The sequence below is a fragment of the Phascolarctos cinereus genome, unplaced genomic scaffold (assembly GCF_003287225.1).
Source record: "Phascolarctos cinereus isolate Bilbo 61053 unplaced genomic scaffold, phaCin_HiC Scaffold_3;HRSCAF=262, whole genome shotgun sequence".
NCBI classification, from domain to species: Eukaryota; Metazoa; Chordata; class Mammalia; order Diprotodontia; family Phascolarctidae; genus Phascolarctos; species Phascolarctos cinereus.
In genome coordinates this window covers 69,642,861-69,659,603 of record NW_027555736.1, presented here as the reverse complement: position 1 = coordinate 69,659,603, position 16,743 = coordinate 69,642,861, and the positions used below count along the sequence as shown (strand labels likewise).

General features: G+C 38.5%; 1 protein-coding gene across 1 annotated transcript in view; it reads right to left on the bottom strand.

The window, feature by feature from the left end:
• Positions 1–16,743, bottom strand: part of WDFY4 (WDFY family member 4) — a 395,486-nt gene that overhangs the window by 148,374 nt on the left and 230,369 nt on the right. Inside the window, 4 exon segments of the mRNA XM_078150902.1 lie at positions 1,421–1,578; positions 5,762–5,813; positions 9,429–9,623; positions 13,588–13,665. Of these exon segments, the coding sequence (XP_078007028.1) occupies positions 1,421–1,578; positions 5,762–5,813; positions 9,429–9,623; positions 13,588–13,665 (483 nt within the window).

Below are 16,743 nucleotides of genomic sequence, written 5' to 3'. Positions count from 1 at the left end.
ACTGTGCCACCTAGCTAACATATAAGAGAAGCATTAAAGACAGTCATAGTGCCAAGGACAAGGATGGTGATAGGTGCTAAATTTCAGCTACAGGTTAGTGAAATGCAGATATTCTTTTTCTCCATACAAGTTCAGCGATCCCTTGAAATCTATCCACAGGTTAAGAATCCCTGTTTTAGACAGAGAAATGCCTGGGGGAGGAGAATGGAGGGATGACAAGTTATCACAGCTTAATGACATATCACACATGTTACTATCATGCCTCCCAGCTCAGCCTTTACATTGCAGTGAATGTAATGAATTATATAACTTTCTAGGTGAATGCCATAATCCAGAAAAAAATCAGATTTTTCTGGCTTACCTTTGTTCTGTCTAAAAGGCATTCTTATCGTCCCATGCCTCCTCCCTAGATCGGCTCTATTCCTCCTCTGCCCCTTTTCTGACACCACCCCTAAAACTGGCCACATAGAAGATGCTTAATAAGCACTTGTTTACTGATTGGTTAATTGATTTTCTAGGGCATTGTGGTTCTAGTCTAAAAACTTCCAGAATCCTAGCTGATTGGCATTTCCTTTCCTGTTACATTGGAAGGGAGGGTGGAGAAATCAATCAAATTCATCTGCAAAGACTCTTCTTCTCCTTATAAAATACCTGAACCATTCTGACCCCAGTGTCTCCATAACTACTGAGCTCAGCCAGCTGGTCTGAAGCTAGAATTGCCTGACTCATCTTGAACCATGGGCCTAGGGGTCAAAATCATTGTGTGCACCCCTCCTCCTGCCACAGCTTGAAGATCTTTATGCTTGAGGTTCTGGATACATCTCTAGCATCCCTCCCATTGCTCTTTTCCAGTTCGGTTTTGAAGGTATTCTTAGGGTGAGGGTAGTAAGGGGGTTACTCTGGCTTAGAGGTGTCAGACCTAATCCCAATGTGAAGGCCTCATTGGTCTATCGTACTTTCTTTCCCTTAATTGGCCCTGCCTTACTCTCTCTTGGGATCTTTGGCTGAGCCACATGACCCTTCTTTGGACATTTCCTTAAAAAATCAAAGGGCTTATTGCTTTCAGCATTAACTGGCTTGTCTAATTTTTCTGCATGTGGCAGAGTAAGAACTCAAGAAGTTTTGGGTTCAAATTTCATTTCAGATACTTCCTGGCTCCGTGACCCTGAGTAAATGATTTAACCTTAATTAGTTTTAGTTTTCCCATCTATAAAATGGGGAAAACAACACCTAGCTTAGTTCACAGAGTTGTTGTAAGACTCAAATGAGTTAAAGTGAACGTAAATTGTTTTCTAAACTTTCATTAGGCCTACCAATGGAATCCAACAGTGAACTAACTTCAGTGCCAAATCCAGTGATCCAAATGAAGACAGCTGGCTGTCTTCACAAGAGGCTGATTCTTGTCCACCAAAGGTAGTACCTTTTCTTTGTCCACCAACTCCTGTAAAATAACCTTTCTCTCCCGACACAACTCCAAGAAATCTTCTGAGTGAAGGCTTTCATGCAAGGCTGGGAAGAATGTCAGCTGCTTATGGTCTTCCATCTCATCTCTCTCTTCTCCATCTGATATCAATTCATCTGCATCATTACAAGGGAAAGCACAGTTTCAGAGGAAGCAAGATGACCTAACAAAAGGGAAGGCAACTTAGAACTTTTGCCCAATATACTCCAACCAGGACACTGGGAATATCTGTTACCGAAAGTGACATTAACAGCATTCATTTGGACACTTTAGAACAATGGTGTCAAACTCAAATAGCAGCAAGGGCCATTAAAGTGTATATAAGGATCCCTGCATGTGACATACTGACATAAAATTGCATGCTAACATGATTTATGTTTTCATGCATTTTAATTTTGTTAAACATTTCCCAATTACATCTTAATCTGGCTCAGGTAGTACTCGGGTCATTGTGGGCTTCATGTGGTCCAAAGGCACCATATTTGATATCTCTGGTCTAGAACAACGTGGATAAGGCCAAAAAATTATATTTTTCACTTAAAAGTTAAGCTGAACCAAAGTAACTAATACCTTATGAAAGCTAAAACATGAGAAACTTTTGCATTAGGTACTTTCAGTACTACATTTATTATTATTATTATTAGATGGAATTTATAATTATATAGCACCTACCACATATGTGCTTTGCAAATATTGTCTCATTTGATCCTCTCAACAACCTATCGAGGTGGGTGCTATGATTATATCCATTTTACACTTTAGGAAGCTGAGGCAAACAGATATTTTCACACATCCACAAATATTATTATGAAACAACATGCTTCAACTGAGCAGGGTGAGGGTAGAGAGGGATGTGGGAAAGTAAGAACTCAAGAAGATTTTGGTTCAAATTTCATTTCAGATACTTCCTGGCTCTGTCACCCTGAGTAAATGATTTAACCTTTATCGGTTTTAGTTTTCCCATCTATAAAATGGGGAAAACAATACCTAGCTTAGCTCACAGAGTTGTTGTAAGACTCAAATGAGTTAAAGTGAATGTAAATCGTTTTCTAAACTTTAAAGCAATACTATATAAATATTAACTATGATTACTATTTTTTTTATTGTTCAATGACCCATGAGTTCACCATTATAGATGGATACTCAATCCACATGTACAGATCTTGACCCTATGACACCATAATGAGGCCAAAAGGATTTTGTCTCCTGAACGTTGGCTTGCTGGGGGGTTCTTTTTTAACTTACTTAGGTTGGTCCTTAAGGAGCTATACTGAAAACCTGTCTAGTTTGCCAGAATCTATCTGAGGTAATGTTCCTTGTCCATGGTCTTTAAGAATCCAAGGTCACTTCTGCACCATGATGAAACATCAAAGTAAGACTTGAATGGAAGAGGACTTCTATAAGTAAAATAATGTCTATAATACATCCACTGGTTCAAAGCAACTTCATTGGTCTAACTTCCATTTGGCCAAAGGTAGGAAATGGAATTCTATATGCTGAGGTTATATTAATATATTAAGGTGATGTAACATAATAAAAATATATTAAGTTGAACCAGAAAAGCACAGAATCTTAGAGCTGGGAGGAAATTCAGAGGACATCCAGTTCCACATAGAATCTGCTCACCACATTTTAGAAAAGTCACTGATAAGCTGGAGAGTCTCCAAAGGAAAGTAATCACAAGGACAAAAGCCTGAAAATCATGCTAAGAGAAGAATTGGTTAAGAAGCTGAGGTTTAGCTTTGATAAGAGAAAACACAGGAGCACCATCATAGCTGTCATCAAGTATTTGAAAAGCTGTCTTGTGGAAGTGGGATTAGAGAGATATGTTCTTCTTCTCCAGTGAGGGCACAGCTAGACACAATGGGTGGATGTTGAAAAGAGGCAGATTTAGGCTTGTTGTCAGGAGAAACTAGCTGTCAGAGATCTCTGCAAGTGGAATGGGCTGCTTCAGCAGGGAGTAAGCCCTGACTAAAGTACTTAAGAAAATGCTGAATAGCCCCTTATCAGGGATACTGATTAACCTCGATTTTTCTCTCAGGTCCTTTCCAAACCTAGAATTCTGTGATGGTAGGTAACCCTAAATAGAGATGACAGATATTGATAATATTTGGATGGGGCTATGTTTACCCTATAGCTGTTCATCTCCCAAGCAATCCCAAATAATTTCTCCCATTATATGGTTTTTTATTAGTATTAATTGAATCACACTTTATGCATGCCAAGTATTTTATATACATTATCTTATTCTAGCATGATAGTAGCATTATGAGGTAGGTGCTACAGGCATTACAAAACTCATTTAACAGATAAGGAAACTGAGGCTCAGAAACTAAATGATTTGCCCATGATCATAGATAGTAAGTGTCAGAGGCAGCATATGAACCCATGTCTTCCTGATTCTGGGTCTTGTGATCACCATCCTGTTCATTCTCCTTTAATCACACCTAACTTTTTCAATGTCTTTCTCAAAATATGGCTTCCAAAACTGGATAAGGTACTCCAGGTGTGATTTGATCAATAAAATGTATCATATAATGCCACTTCCTTGTTCTAGACACTGTACTTCTGATAATTATGCTTGGTATCAGATTTGGGTTGGAATCCTGGCTCAGGCACTTTACAATCACTGTCAGTTCCCTTCTATTCTTTGAGCCTCAGTTTCCCTCTCTGTAAAACAAAGATAATCATTTTTATATTATCTGTCTTATAGAGGTATTGTGAAGAAAGCACTTGTAAATATAACAATAACAATTTACAATTCATAATATTTCAAGATTGACACACCAAGAGCGCATAGAGAAAAATCTTACAAATGAGGGAAACCAAGAGAACCAGGGTCTTTCATGGTTTTCATTCTCTACATTCCTTCCTTTCCATGGCCCGGCCATACTCTCCCCTTAATGTATGCATAATTGGCCATGCAAAACCACTACAGTCATCTAATGCCATACCACCTGTATGGTAGTCTATGGCTACTTGGTTGGCATAGTCTTTGAGAATCTAGTGTTTTGGAGAGTTGTCTGGTGCTAAGGGTCAGTCATATCCAAGACCCAATAAGACATCAGCATAGCTGGCATTTCTATAGCTTTTAAAGTTTAAAAAGTGCTTTATATACATTATCTCCCTTTACCCTCACAACAGCCCCACTGATGAGAAAATTGAGGCTGAGGCCAATGGGCACATAGCTAGGGAATGCCCAAGGTGGCTCTTGAACCCAGGTCCTCCAATGATGGTGTTTAATAAAAGTTAATACTTGAGTTTGTTTCATGACATATTTTTATGCAAGGTGTCACAATATATTAAAATGTCCATTACTACCAATCTAGCAGTGTGCTAATATATAAAGAGATAAATGGGATAAAATTCAAGTATAAAAAGAAACTGTCCTTTGCTCAGGTAGAAGATTTTAGAAGTTATTTCATTCCTTAGTGCTGTGGGCATGCCCTGGATATTGAACCTGAAGTCGACCTGATTCGCAGGAAATGACAAGATGTGAAAGAACATGTAGCCATGTGAATAATGCCACAATGATAAAAATAGGATCTTAGCAAACAAGTTCACACTTTCATTTAATCACTCAAGGGGAATTTGTTGAACATGATCCAAATAAAGGGTATATATTAGATCACAGAAAGGCAGCATGGTGTGATGTTTAAAGCCTGGTCTCAGGCTCAGAAAGACACGAATTCAAGTCTTACTTGTGACATGTTATAGCTGAACCTTCATGCCCAATCAACTGTTTAAGTTATAGCTATGCCACTGATATACATTAATGGATAGAGTTCCCATACCAATAAAAACATGGTTCTGAAAACTTCCCCTTCTCCTCCTCCCCCTTCAAGGGATTCCCCCCCCCAAAAAAAAGATTCAGATGATACTTTTTGAACAATATTTTATATGGAAATAGGATTGTGTTTTAATTGAAATATCATTTCTTATACATCAATGTTCAAACTGCAGCACTTTTTCCTATCTTTCTTTAAAAACAATTCTAAGCTGTATTTTGATTCACTCTCTGAATTTATGTCTGGATGCTTTTGGAAAATGCTGAAATGCTCCAAGACTTGGCATCATAATTGACACACATATTCCACCCTGGTGATCTTGGTATGAATTCAGGAAACTAGCTTTGTAATGGTTTCTCTAGCAATAAGGTTCCATCCTAAATGATAACATATGAGATAATACCCTACCTAGGTTACTGCTTACACCCTGATAAAAGGACTCCTTTCTTCTAAAATATTTGGCATCTTTTATGAGCACAAAACTTAGCTAGGTTAATAAATAAATGAATACCTTGATTTTCAGCATTTGTTGGAGAAATTTCATTATTTTTGGCTTGGTTAACCTAAAATGAGACCAGATATGGGAACATTAACTATCAAGATACACAAAAGAAGCATCCCTCCCTTCACACACACACACACACACACACACACACACACACACACACACTTCAATTTCCTTTGATTACACTCAGAGGGAAAGATACAAAGGATTGCTTAAAGATAACAAGAAAACATAAATAATAATGTTCCAGAGTGCAAAGGTGGAAAAACACAATTTTCCATTAAATAGGTTTTATAGAAATCATCAGTGATGATGCCAAGATAGGGATTAAATATCACGTTTAAGTCATCTAAATTTCAGTTCTTTGTTATACTAAGAAGAACTGGCTGGTAGAGACAATCTGTTCAACAGAATATTGGCTGAGACACCAATGGGATCTTCTTGATTTCCAGACCTCCAGCTCTGTCATTTACATGGTAAGCAAGTTGCTTAACTTTTTTCTTCCTTCATTTCTTGAAAAAATATTAGCTTCCAACATATGTTTCTATAAAGTGCCAAATACATGGAAATGATGAGGAAATGGAAACTTATTTTGTTATGTTTTGCAGTGTTGATGAAATGAGATCAAGCTAAAGTCTTTGGAGACTAGAATTCAGTGTTCACTCCAAAAAGGCAGACAAGAAAATGTTCACTAGTTTAAGGACATCTGTCAAGGACAAGAACCTGTGGAATTAGCTGGTTTTTCCACATGCATCCCATTGCATGATCCATTTGAATCATAATCAGAAAGGAAATCTGTTAAGTGAGTATTGACATGAGTTTTGATGGGATAAAGGCGAAATTTAATGGCTACAAATTTGAAGGAACTATTCAGATAACTTTGCCATACAGTGTATTTCATCAATATTAACAGCAAGATTTCAGAGAGCAGCCAATGGGAGGAACATAGGATCATAAATGTAGAGCTGGAAGGTTGTCAAGGTCAACTCCTTAATTTTACACATAGGGAAATTGAGACAAAGAGAGCTCAAGTGACTTGCCATGGGTCTTACGGCTAAGTGAAATAAGTAAGTGAAGGAGTAGGGGTAACAGAGGGGGCGATCTATGGCCTGAGGCAGACTTTTAATGTTTTCCTGACTCTTGTCTGTCATGCTCTCCATATTATACCACTAAACTGCTGAAAAGACTAAGTGAATTTGGAATCAGAAGACCTGAGTTCGGGTTTGAATCCTGGTTCAATTAGGCCTACATGAGTAACCTTAGACAAGGCACTTAACTATTATGAACCTCAGCTTCTTCATCTGTAAAATAGAGGGCTATACTGTCCTCCTAGCTCTAAATTTATGATTCATTGTGACTCTTCCAAACTTTTCATCCATCTTCAAACCTCCTGTAGCTTCCCTTCTCCCCACTCTCTCAGTTAATAACCCTGCATCATATTTTACAGACAAAAATTGAAGACATTTATCATGAATTCATCTTTTCCCTTCTTCTTCATCTCCTATCACTCAGGTGTTTTCTGCCATTCTCTCCTCCTTCATCCTGTCTCACATGATGAAGTGGTCTTACACCTTACTAAGGCTAACTCCTCTATTTTTTCAAGTGATCCTATTCTATCCTGCCTCTTCCAATAGATTGCCCCGTCTGCTGCCCCCACTCTTTCACTTGTTTTCAATCTTTCCTTCTCCACTGGCTCATTTCCTACTGCCTACAAAAATGTCCATGTTTCCCCTATCTTGAAAAACCCCTCACTTGATCATTCTATCCCTGCTATTCTCCTAAATGTCTTCTGTTTATTGTAGCCAAATCCCTCAAAAAGTCATCTACAATGGGTGCCTCCATTTGCCCTCTTCTCACTCTTTCTGACCTTATCAATTACTCTCTCCAAAGTTACTAATGATCTCTTGGTGGCCAAAACCAATGGCCTTTTCTCAATCTTCATTCTCTTTGACCTCTCATGGCCTTTGAAATGGTTGATTCATCTCTCTCCCTCCTCCACATCATGCCCTGTAATGATAGGTGTCCCTCAGGCTTTTGTCCAGGGTCCTCTTCTTCTATACTACTTCACTTGGTGATCTCATCAGCTTCCATGGATTACATTGCCATCTCTATGCTGATGATGCTCAAATCTACCTTTTCTGCCCTGATCTCTCTGTGACCTTTACTGTTACATCTCCAATTTGTTTTTCAGGCATCTAGAACTGGATAGCCACTAGACATCTTAAACTCAATATGGCCAAAACAGAACTCAATATCTTTCCCTCTGAACCCTCCCTACCTCTTAACTTCCCTATTACTGTAGAGGGCAACACCATTCTACTAATCTCCCAGGGTCACAGTTTAGGAGACTCATTCTGGTTTCCTCACTATCTCTCGCCTCACAGATCCAATCTTTTGCCAAGGCTTGTGGATTTCATCCTTTCAATATCTCTTGAATATGCCCCCTTCTCTCCTCTGACATTACCATCACTCTAGTGTTGGTTCTCATTACCTCAAGCCTAGATTACTTCAATAGCCTGCTGGTGGGCCTGCCTGTCTTAAATTTCTTCCCTATTCCTATCTACCATCCATTCAAACAATAAATGATTTTTCTGAAGTGCAGGTCTGATCATGGCAGATGCCCTGCCCCCTCAAAATTCTAATGGCTTCCTATCACTTCCAGGATCAAATACAAAATTCTCACTTTGGTGTTCAAACCCCTTCAAAACCTAGGCTCCTCTTACTTTTCAAGTTTTCTTACAACCTACTCCCCAACACATTATCTTTGATCTAATGACATTGGCCTCCTGACTATTCCATGAACAAGACACCCCATCTCTTGGCTTCAAGCATTTTCTCTGGCTGTCTTCCGTGCCTGGAATTCTCTTCCTCCTTCACTCCTACTAACCTGCCTGGCTTCCTTTAAGTCCCAACTAAAATCCCACCTTCTACAGGAAGCCTTTCTCAACCCCTCTTAATTCTAGTGCCTTCTCTCTTTCAATTGCTTCCTATTTATCCTGTTTGCAGCTTGCTTTGCATATATTGATTTGCTTCTTGTCTACCCATTAGATTGTGAGCTCTTTGAGGGCAGGGATTGTCTTTTCCCTCTTTTCCTCTCTCAGCATGTAGCATAGTGTCTGGCATATAAGTAGGCACTTGATAAATGTTGATTGATCCTATGATTAATGAATACTTTAAAATCTTCTTGCCTTAACAGGTGGTATCCATGAGGTTCTGTGGTTCAAAAAAATATCACTCACAGCCTCATAGCCTCAATGATAATTGCCTCCTCCTAACTTGCCTAGATTGGTTCTTTGACAACAGATACAATCTTTCACTGGGTCTAAATTTGTAGCTTTTCAGCTTGGTAAGACATGCCAGAAATGGACACCCAATGGTTCAAAGGGGACTATCACCACAGGATTGGCCATAAGGCGATGAGTGATTCTTCTTTAAACCATAGAACATCATGAATACTATTTGGCTAGGAGTCGGGAAGACCTAGGTTTGAATCCTGCCTCAGTCACAATCTGTATGACCCATGGAAAGTCATTTAACCTCTGTTGGCCTCAACTTCCATATCTGTCAAATTAAGGGGTTAGACTTATTGGCCTCTAAAGTCCCTTCCAGCTCTAAATACATGATACATATGCATGCACATACACATACATACACATATTACCATGTTACTTACATTTTTCAAGGACTCCCCAGCAAATTTTCTTCGTATTCTCTTCCTCATACGAGCTGGTCCTTCACGCCAATCAAGAGACCACTGGGAACAGGGTACTGTCTCTAACTTTTGCCCCCACAAACCCAATTCATTGAAAAGTTGATCTTTCATTTTGGTCCACTCACTTGCTGCCTTGCTGTAGATACATTTCTGTCTCTGAAATAAAATATTATCCATCATTTCAAGATCTATTTCTTTTCCCTTTGAGCAATGTGGCAAATCTCAAAATAATAATTTTCTAGTCACAATAACAACAACAACAATAGCTAACATGTATATGACACTTTAATATTGAAAAACAGTACACACATAGCATTGTGGACAAATGTACCAGTGCATCTTGCATCCTCAGTATTTGTAAATCTTTGAGCTATGGATAATATGAGGAAAAAGGCAAATCTAGACCCATAGAATCTGAGTAATGTCTAGTCCAAACACTTCTTGAAATATTCCTTCCTTCTACAATATCCTGCAAGTGGATATTTAGCTTCTTTTTGAACATTTAGTGTCATAGAACTCACTATCTCTTTATATAGTCCATTCCATTTTAATAGACCTAATGACTTGGGCCATTTGAAGCAGTTTCAAATCTAGACCTCCAGATATCTTCCTATTATTCTATATTACCATACTATATTACTATTACAAAAATGGAGGTTATTATTATACTTTACTAGGTAATGGTCAGACTACATTTGGCATACTATGTTCGTTTTTAGATGCCACATTTTAAGAAAGACATTGAAAACATAGATGTGTTTAATAACCAGGATGGTGAGTATAATGCCCAAGAATTAGTAAGATATGGGTTTAGTAGCTGAATGACCCTATGAAAATCAATTAGCCTCTCTGAGTTGCCATTTCATGGCTGATTGCTTCTTTATCTGGTCCTATGTACGTTTTTTTTTTTTTTGGAAATTCACAACTACATGCATACCCCTCGCTTCTTTTCTTTTTATAGCTTAGGACCTTCAGTTCCTGGATGGAAGCAAGAGAAAAGAGATTGCTTGAACCTCTTTGGAGAGTATGATCACATGAATTAAACAGAAGACAAACTTTGGTTTTGACTGTATTGAGTATGGGGGAAAAAGATAAAGAAGCACACATTCCCTGTCACAAGGAAGAGAAGAAACTGTATTCTGTCCATCTCCAGGCTGATAGCATTTTCATCTGCTTTCTTTTTAAAATCTAAATCATCTATTCTAAATATTTAAAGATCTGGAATGTATCCACATGGGCCATCCTAAAGATGTTGATCTTTTCAAAAATAATTGAATGGACAAGCAAAACTTTCATAGCATATTCCATTTCATAAGGTGGGTTCCTCAGGAGTGACACAGGTTTGTGAACCTTCTGTTGAACAGAAGCCAAGTATGAAGTTGAGTAGTGCTAATGCATAATCTATTCTTCTACCAAATAGCTTTCAGTGGGTACTTGGAGTTCTATCATTTGGTTTTGTTGGTTCCCAGTAGGTTTTTAGCCTCGGCTGCATCCCATTAGCCTGCAGAATCTCAGAAATTGGTGGGGAAGCCCAGCCAAGTTCCAGCTTCAAAGACCTGTAATCTCATTGGTGTGAGGATTCCTGCCACTGATGCAGATCACAACCCGTCTTTGACTTGGCTGGTGGTCAGTTACTGCTACAACTGAAAAACTACTCAGCTTGAGTCAAAACTGTTGAGAAGCCTCAGCATCCTGAGCTAAGCAGATGAACTGGCCTTTGTTGGTACTCAAAGCCTTTCCAACTTGATAGGATCTGTCTGACCTGGCACTCACAGGAACAGCCTTTGAGAACCCCGAGTCACTGTCATGCCTCCTTGATAAGGCATTATAATAGGACTATAGTGGAGAAGCTCCAGCCTCTTACCCAAAAAACTGCTAAAGTTTTCCCAATAAATGCACCTGAACTTAAGAAAGGTCACAGGAGGTTAAAAAGACATGGATTTTTAGATCCTAGGTCAGATCTGTAATTTTGGCAGTTTAGGGGAATAAAAATACAATTACGGCTAAAAATTAAATACAAAAGATGAGATCACTTTAATAATAGTTTTAGAATTTCCCAAAGTGTTGTTGATCCCCCCACTTTCCTTTTCATTTGCACTATAACTCAATTTAGTCCAAGTATATTCACTATAGCTAATTCAAATTTTAAAAAAAATATTTATTGAGGGCCTATTTGTGCAAAGCACTGTGCAACAGTGCCTTTAGGGGCACAAAGTAAATGTAGACCCAACAAACTGTGTCTTGAACTATTCTCCAAACATGTATTGGCAGCCAACGCATCATAAACTCAAACAGAAAAGCTGCCTAACAAATTGCCAAGAGTGAAAGAATTTGACTTTCCACAAAGAGGAGCAAAAAGAGAGGTTTTTATTTTCAGCATCCCTAGAAATTTCTATGTTGTGTGCTTTGGGGATGAAACAAGAGCGCCATTCTAGCTATGAAGTACCAAACAAGTTATCTTGCCATATCATCTTGAAGTCATCCTATATTGTGAATTGTATGAAACTACTAGGACAGATGGTTTTTGCAAAGGTTAAGCTTTCCCACTATAGTCTCCCTGGAGAAAGGCAGCTACAAACATCATGGTAATGAACACTTAAAAGGATAATTTGCCTCATTTGAAAATAGAGATTGGTGCTGGAAGGAAATCTTGTCACTCTAACATACTTCAGTACCGCAAAGAGCTGTTATTTTAGTAGCCTGATTAATCTACCTACAGAGATCTTATGACTTAGTAGTAAGTCTTCCTGAGTTGATATAGATCAAAAAATTAAAAAAAAACCCTTCAACTGGATATCCTATAGGCAAATCTAATTCAACATGTCCAAAATAGAGCTCATTATCTTTCCATAAACCCTAACTCTTTCCTTAACTTCCCCTTTTCTACTGAGGGTTCACTGAGTTTTGTAAGCTCATCATTTTGGTTGATTTTTTTCTCTATACTATTTCCAGTTCCACTATGTCCCTTTTAATATGTTGGGACATCAAATAGGTAGAAGACTTAAAATCAGGTCAGGCCAACACTGGTAACTGAGGAAGGCCTGCTTCCTAGATCTTGCATGGCATAATCCCATTAATCCACCTTTACAAGTCAGCCTTTCCAATGATAGTAGAAGGCTACACCTTCTCTTTGCCTGGTACAACATTCACATCTCATTGAGGCAGCCTGGTATAGTAGAAAAAGCAATTTATTGGAAGCCAATAGACTTAAACTCTAGTCTTAACTATCATGGATTTAATCTGATGTGGCAAATATGTTAATCTACTATGTTCAGAACACTCTGCTGGATAATAGATGAGATACAAGGAAAAAGAAGATACTATCCCTGCTCTTGAGGGTTTACAAATCTAGTAGAGAATATTTGACATAGATGTAACTAGTTAAACACAAAAAGGACACATTGACTGTACAAGAGATACATTACCTAAATGCTGGGAAGTATGGGAAAGTAAATATGCTTGGGGAATATGGGAATAAGTCTCAAGTTCTTTGGGTGAAAAATGAAAGGGTTGGGCTAGAAGAACTTTAACTTCTTTCTGTCTCTGGATCTTTTGAGTCTGTTATAACTTAGTACAGCCCAAAGTATCAACCTTTTAAAATAAAATTAGCCATTCCTAGAGGCAGTGTAGTACATTGGAAAAGGCAATGGATTTGGAGTCAGAAAGACCTTCGTTCACCTCCTGCCTCTGTTACTTACTACCTCTGTGACATTAGCGAAGTCACCTAATCATCTTGGTCTCAGTTTTCTCAGCTGTAAAATGAGGGGACCTTGGATTCAATGACTCTTGGCAAGTCCTTCCAATTCTAAATATGTCATCTCTTAAACATTAACTCAAGGGAGTTAGCTGTAACTTTTTAAAAGTTCTTTCCCTCTGAGATTGCTTCCCATTTATACTGCATTTATTTTGTTGGTACGTAGTGGTCCGTATGCTCTCTCCTCCACTAGACTGACCTCCTGAAGGACAGGGACTTTGTTTTTGCCTTTCTTTGTACACTCATTGCTTAGCACAGTGCCTGGCACATAGTTAGCATTTAATAAATGTTTGTTGGCTGATTTACTGAAGTTTTGGGAATAAATTTCAATAGGAAATTTGGAGAAAAAAATACTTTGTTAAATACCTGGACATAATCTTTGTATAAAGATGCATAGAGTTCCTGGCCTCGTCTTCTGTACTCTTCCATACAAGACACAAAATCCTATAAAACAAAGCATAGCAAATGTTAAAATTCAATAACAACAAAGTTGTATTGAATGAACTCCATTGTTATAAAATGGGAGAAGCATGAAACTTGTGATTTCAATAGGTATAAGGAGCTCCTGGTGAGAAACATCTCTATCAGTGTTGGTCAGCATCTTAGAGGGTTTTGTAGAACACTAAGGAGTTGTGTGATTTAGCCAACATCACACAATCAAAGTGTCAGGTAGTTGGGCTTGAATACAAGTCTTCCTGGTTCAGGAGAAAGCTCCCAGAAGAAATAATATTTCTTGATCAAGAACACCCCTGCAAGCACTGAAAAAAGAAGTAAATGTGAAGATTAAAATCTGACTAATTTTAAAGACTGGAAGCTACACATTGTCCTAATACGAGGCTGAAATTGAAAATGTCTTCACGCCTTGTTTTGACTCCTTTAAAAAAGGTTACTAGACTGATTAATCAGGAGAATATTATAGGTATAATGACTAATACTTAGGTTTTATTTTTAATTGTATGTTTTGTTTTCCTCTTACCTTCTACTCCCCATCCCAGACCCCTTCCTTATAATAAAGAAAAAAAGTTAAGGAAAACCAACCAACCCAGAGACCACATCAGACAGTATATGCAACACTGTACAGTAAGTGGTGTGCTGGGAAATGTTAATGACCAGCTCTCATAAACAAAAAGGACTCATGACATACTTTTAAGTTTAATCTGCATCACCTTTTTATCACTTTCTTAAGTCTAGACAATCAATAAAATAAAAAATAAAGTCACGATTTGTAGCATTTGTTGATTTCTAAGTTATGAATGGTGACATTGAAAATTTAATAATTGCCTCTCCTGAGTAGATTCCAGCTGGCATTAGCACACTCCTGTGTACATTCTTTTGTCTTTCCCCTCTCTCTACTTAACCCTTTCATTGGCATGGTGTACTCAAAAGAGCACTGATTTTAGAATCAACAAGACAGAGTGCGAATTCTGGAATTCTCTGTGTGAACTTGGCCATCTTATTCAACTTATCTGGGCCTATTTCCGTATTAATACATAATAAATAAATGTATTAATAACATAAAATTAGAGGGTTAGACAACATTATCTCAGAGTCCCTTTCATCTTTAGATCTATTATCCTATGGTTCATTCTCCAATACCACCAAGAATGTCTTGTTTTGTTTTTCTAGATTTTAGACAACCCCCTGACATGATCTTTCATGCTGTTCTTTAGAAATAGGGAGATATGGGCTAGATGACAACATAATTAGGTTGACCTCTGTGTGTGTCCAAATGGATGAACCCTAAGAGAAGTCATGAATGATTCGATGTCATCTTGGTAAATCTACAAAGCAGGAGGCTTGTGCTTGGCTCCATACTTTGAGATGTGTAGAAAGCTAAATGGGACAGCTAACATGGCAGATGATAGTCAAAAAGGATGTAAAATATTTGGCAGAATCAATTAATGTCCAATAATGGGTGGTACAGTTTAGGAAGGGCATTGAAGACAAGATAGTGAAAGGTCTTAAATTTATGCCATATGAGAATTGATTGAAGGAATTAGGAATGATTAGTCTGAGGAAGAGATGACTTAGCAGGAACAAAAACTTTCCTGAAGTATTTGAAAGGTTATTGCATGGATAAAGAAGTAGACTTGCTTTGCTTGGACCTCAAAAGGCAGAATTAGGAGGAACTGGTGGAAGGTACAAAGAAGCAAACCTAGGCTTGATGTAAGGAAAAGGCTGTTGACAAGTGTTGTTCAGTTGTTTTCAGTTGTGTCCAACTCTTTGTGATCCCACTTGGGATTTTCTTGGCAAAGATCCTGGAGTGGTTTGCCAATTCTTTCTCCAGCTCATTTTATATCTGAGGAAACTGAGGAAAACAGGGCTAAATGACTTGCCCAGGGTCACACAGCTAGTAAGTGTCTGAGGCCGAATTTGAACTCAGGTCTTCCTGACTCCAGGCCCATTGCACCACCTAACTGTCCTATTAACAATTAAAGACATTTAAAAGTGAGATGGACTGCCTAGGAGATTGTAAATTCATTGTCTTTGAAGGTCTTCCAAGCTAAATCTGAAGAGCCAGATGGCAGTTATGCTTTTTTAGAAGGAATTCTTGTTCAGTTATAGATTAGATTAGATGGTCTGTGAGATCCATTCTCATTCAGATACTCCAGTGTGCCTGTTCTTCAATCATGATAATATAGACTACAAACTCAAGACAGCAGCTGGACTTTCAAAACAGGCAAAATCTGTATGTGTGCTCTGTGTGTGCAAGTGGGTGTGTGTGCACATGGGTACATGTGGCTGTGTGCTCATGTATATGTGTGTTTCAAGGACAAAGGCACATCTGCTTTAATATCATTACATATACCAGATTTCAGAAGATAACAGAAGAATGCATTTGCGTGCTGCATTTAAGCTAAGCCATTATTGCTTAGCAAATGAGGGAGTAGAAAATGACTTGGGAACTTGTGAAATAGAACTGAGGCCCCCAAAGATTATTCAGTGTTATAGTTGTCCTGGTGAGAAGTGAGAGAACAACAGATTGGGTCCTATTCTTGAAGTCCATCGTTTCCAAATTGGCTCCTGGGCTCTTCTGGGGTAGTGTTTGGTCTCAGGATCATGCTTTTTCTTGTGCTGGGCAGACTGAGTACCTGAGAGTTGAGGCACTGATCCCAATCTGGCTATTGAGTCCCAGATGGCCATTCCCAACGACATGGATCAGATGGGTAACCTTTAAACGCACTGCCTCGAAGCTGGGTGGGTAGTGATTCTTCAAAGTAAAACTGCCTCACCGAGGCTGGCACTGTGCTATAATTAAGTTAACATACAAGGTCTATGTGGTGCCGATTGCAGCTGGAAAGCAGCCAGTTTCACCCTCCCCCACTGAGAAGCCCCATTTATTGGCATTTCCCTGCAGGAAGCCCCTGCTTTATGCTGATGACAGTCATTACATTTTGTTTGTTTAAAGCATCATTAAGCCTGTAATCACAGTTGTGGCCTCACAAAACTATTCCATAATTCATATCAAACTCCCATAAAGGCTGAGCTAGAAAGCAATAAGCCGATAGTGGGCCCATGCGT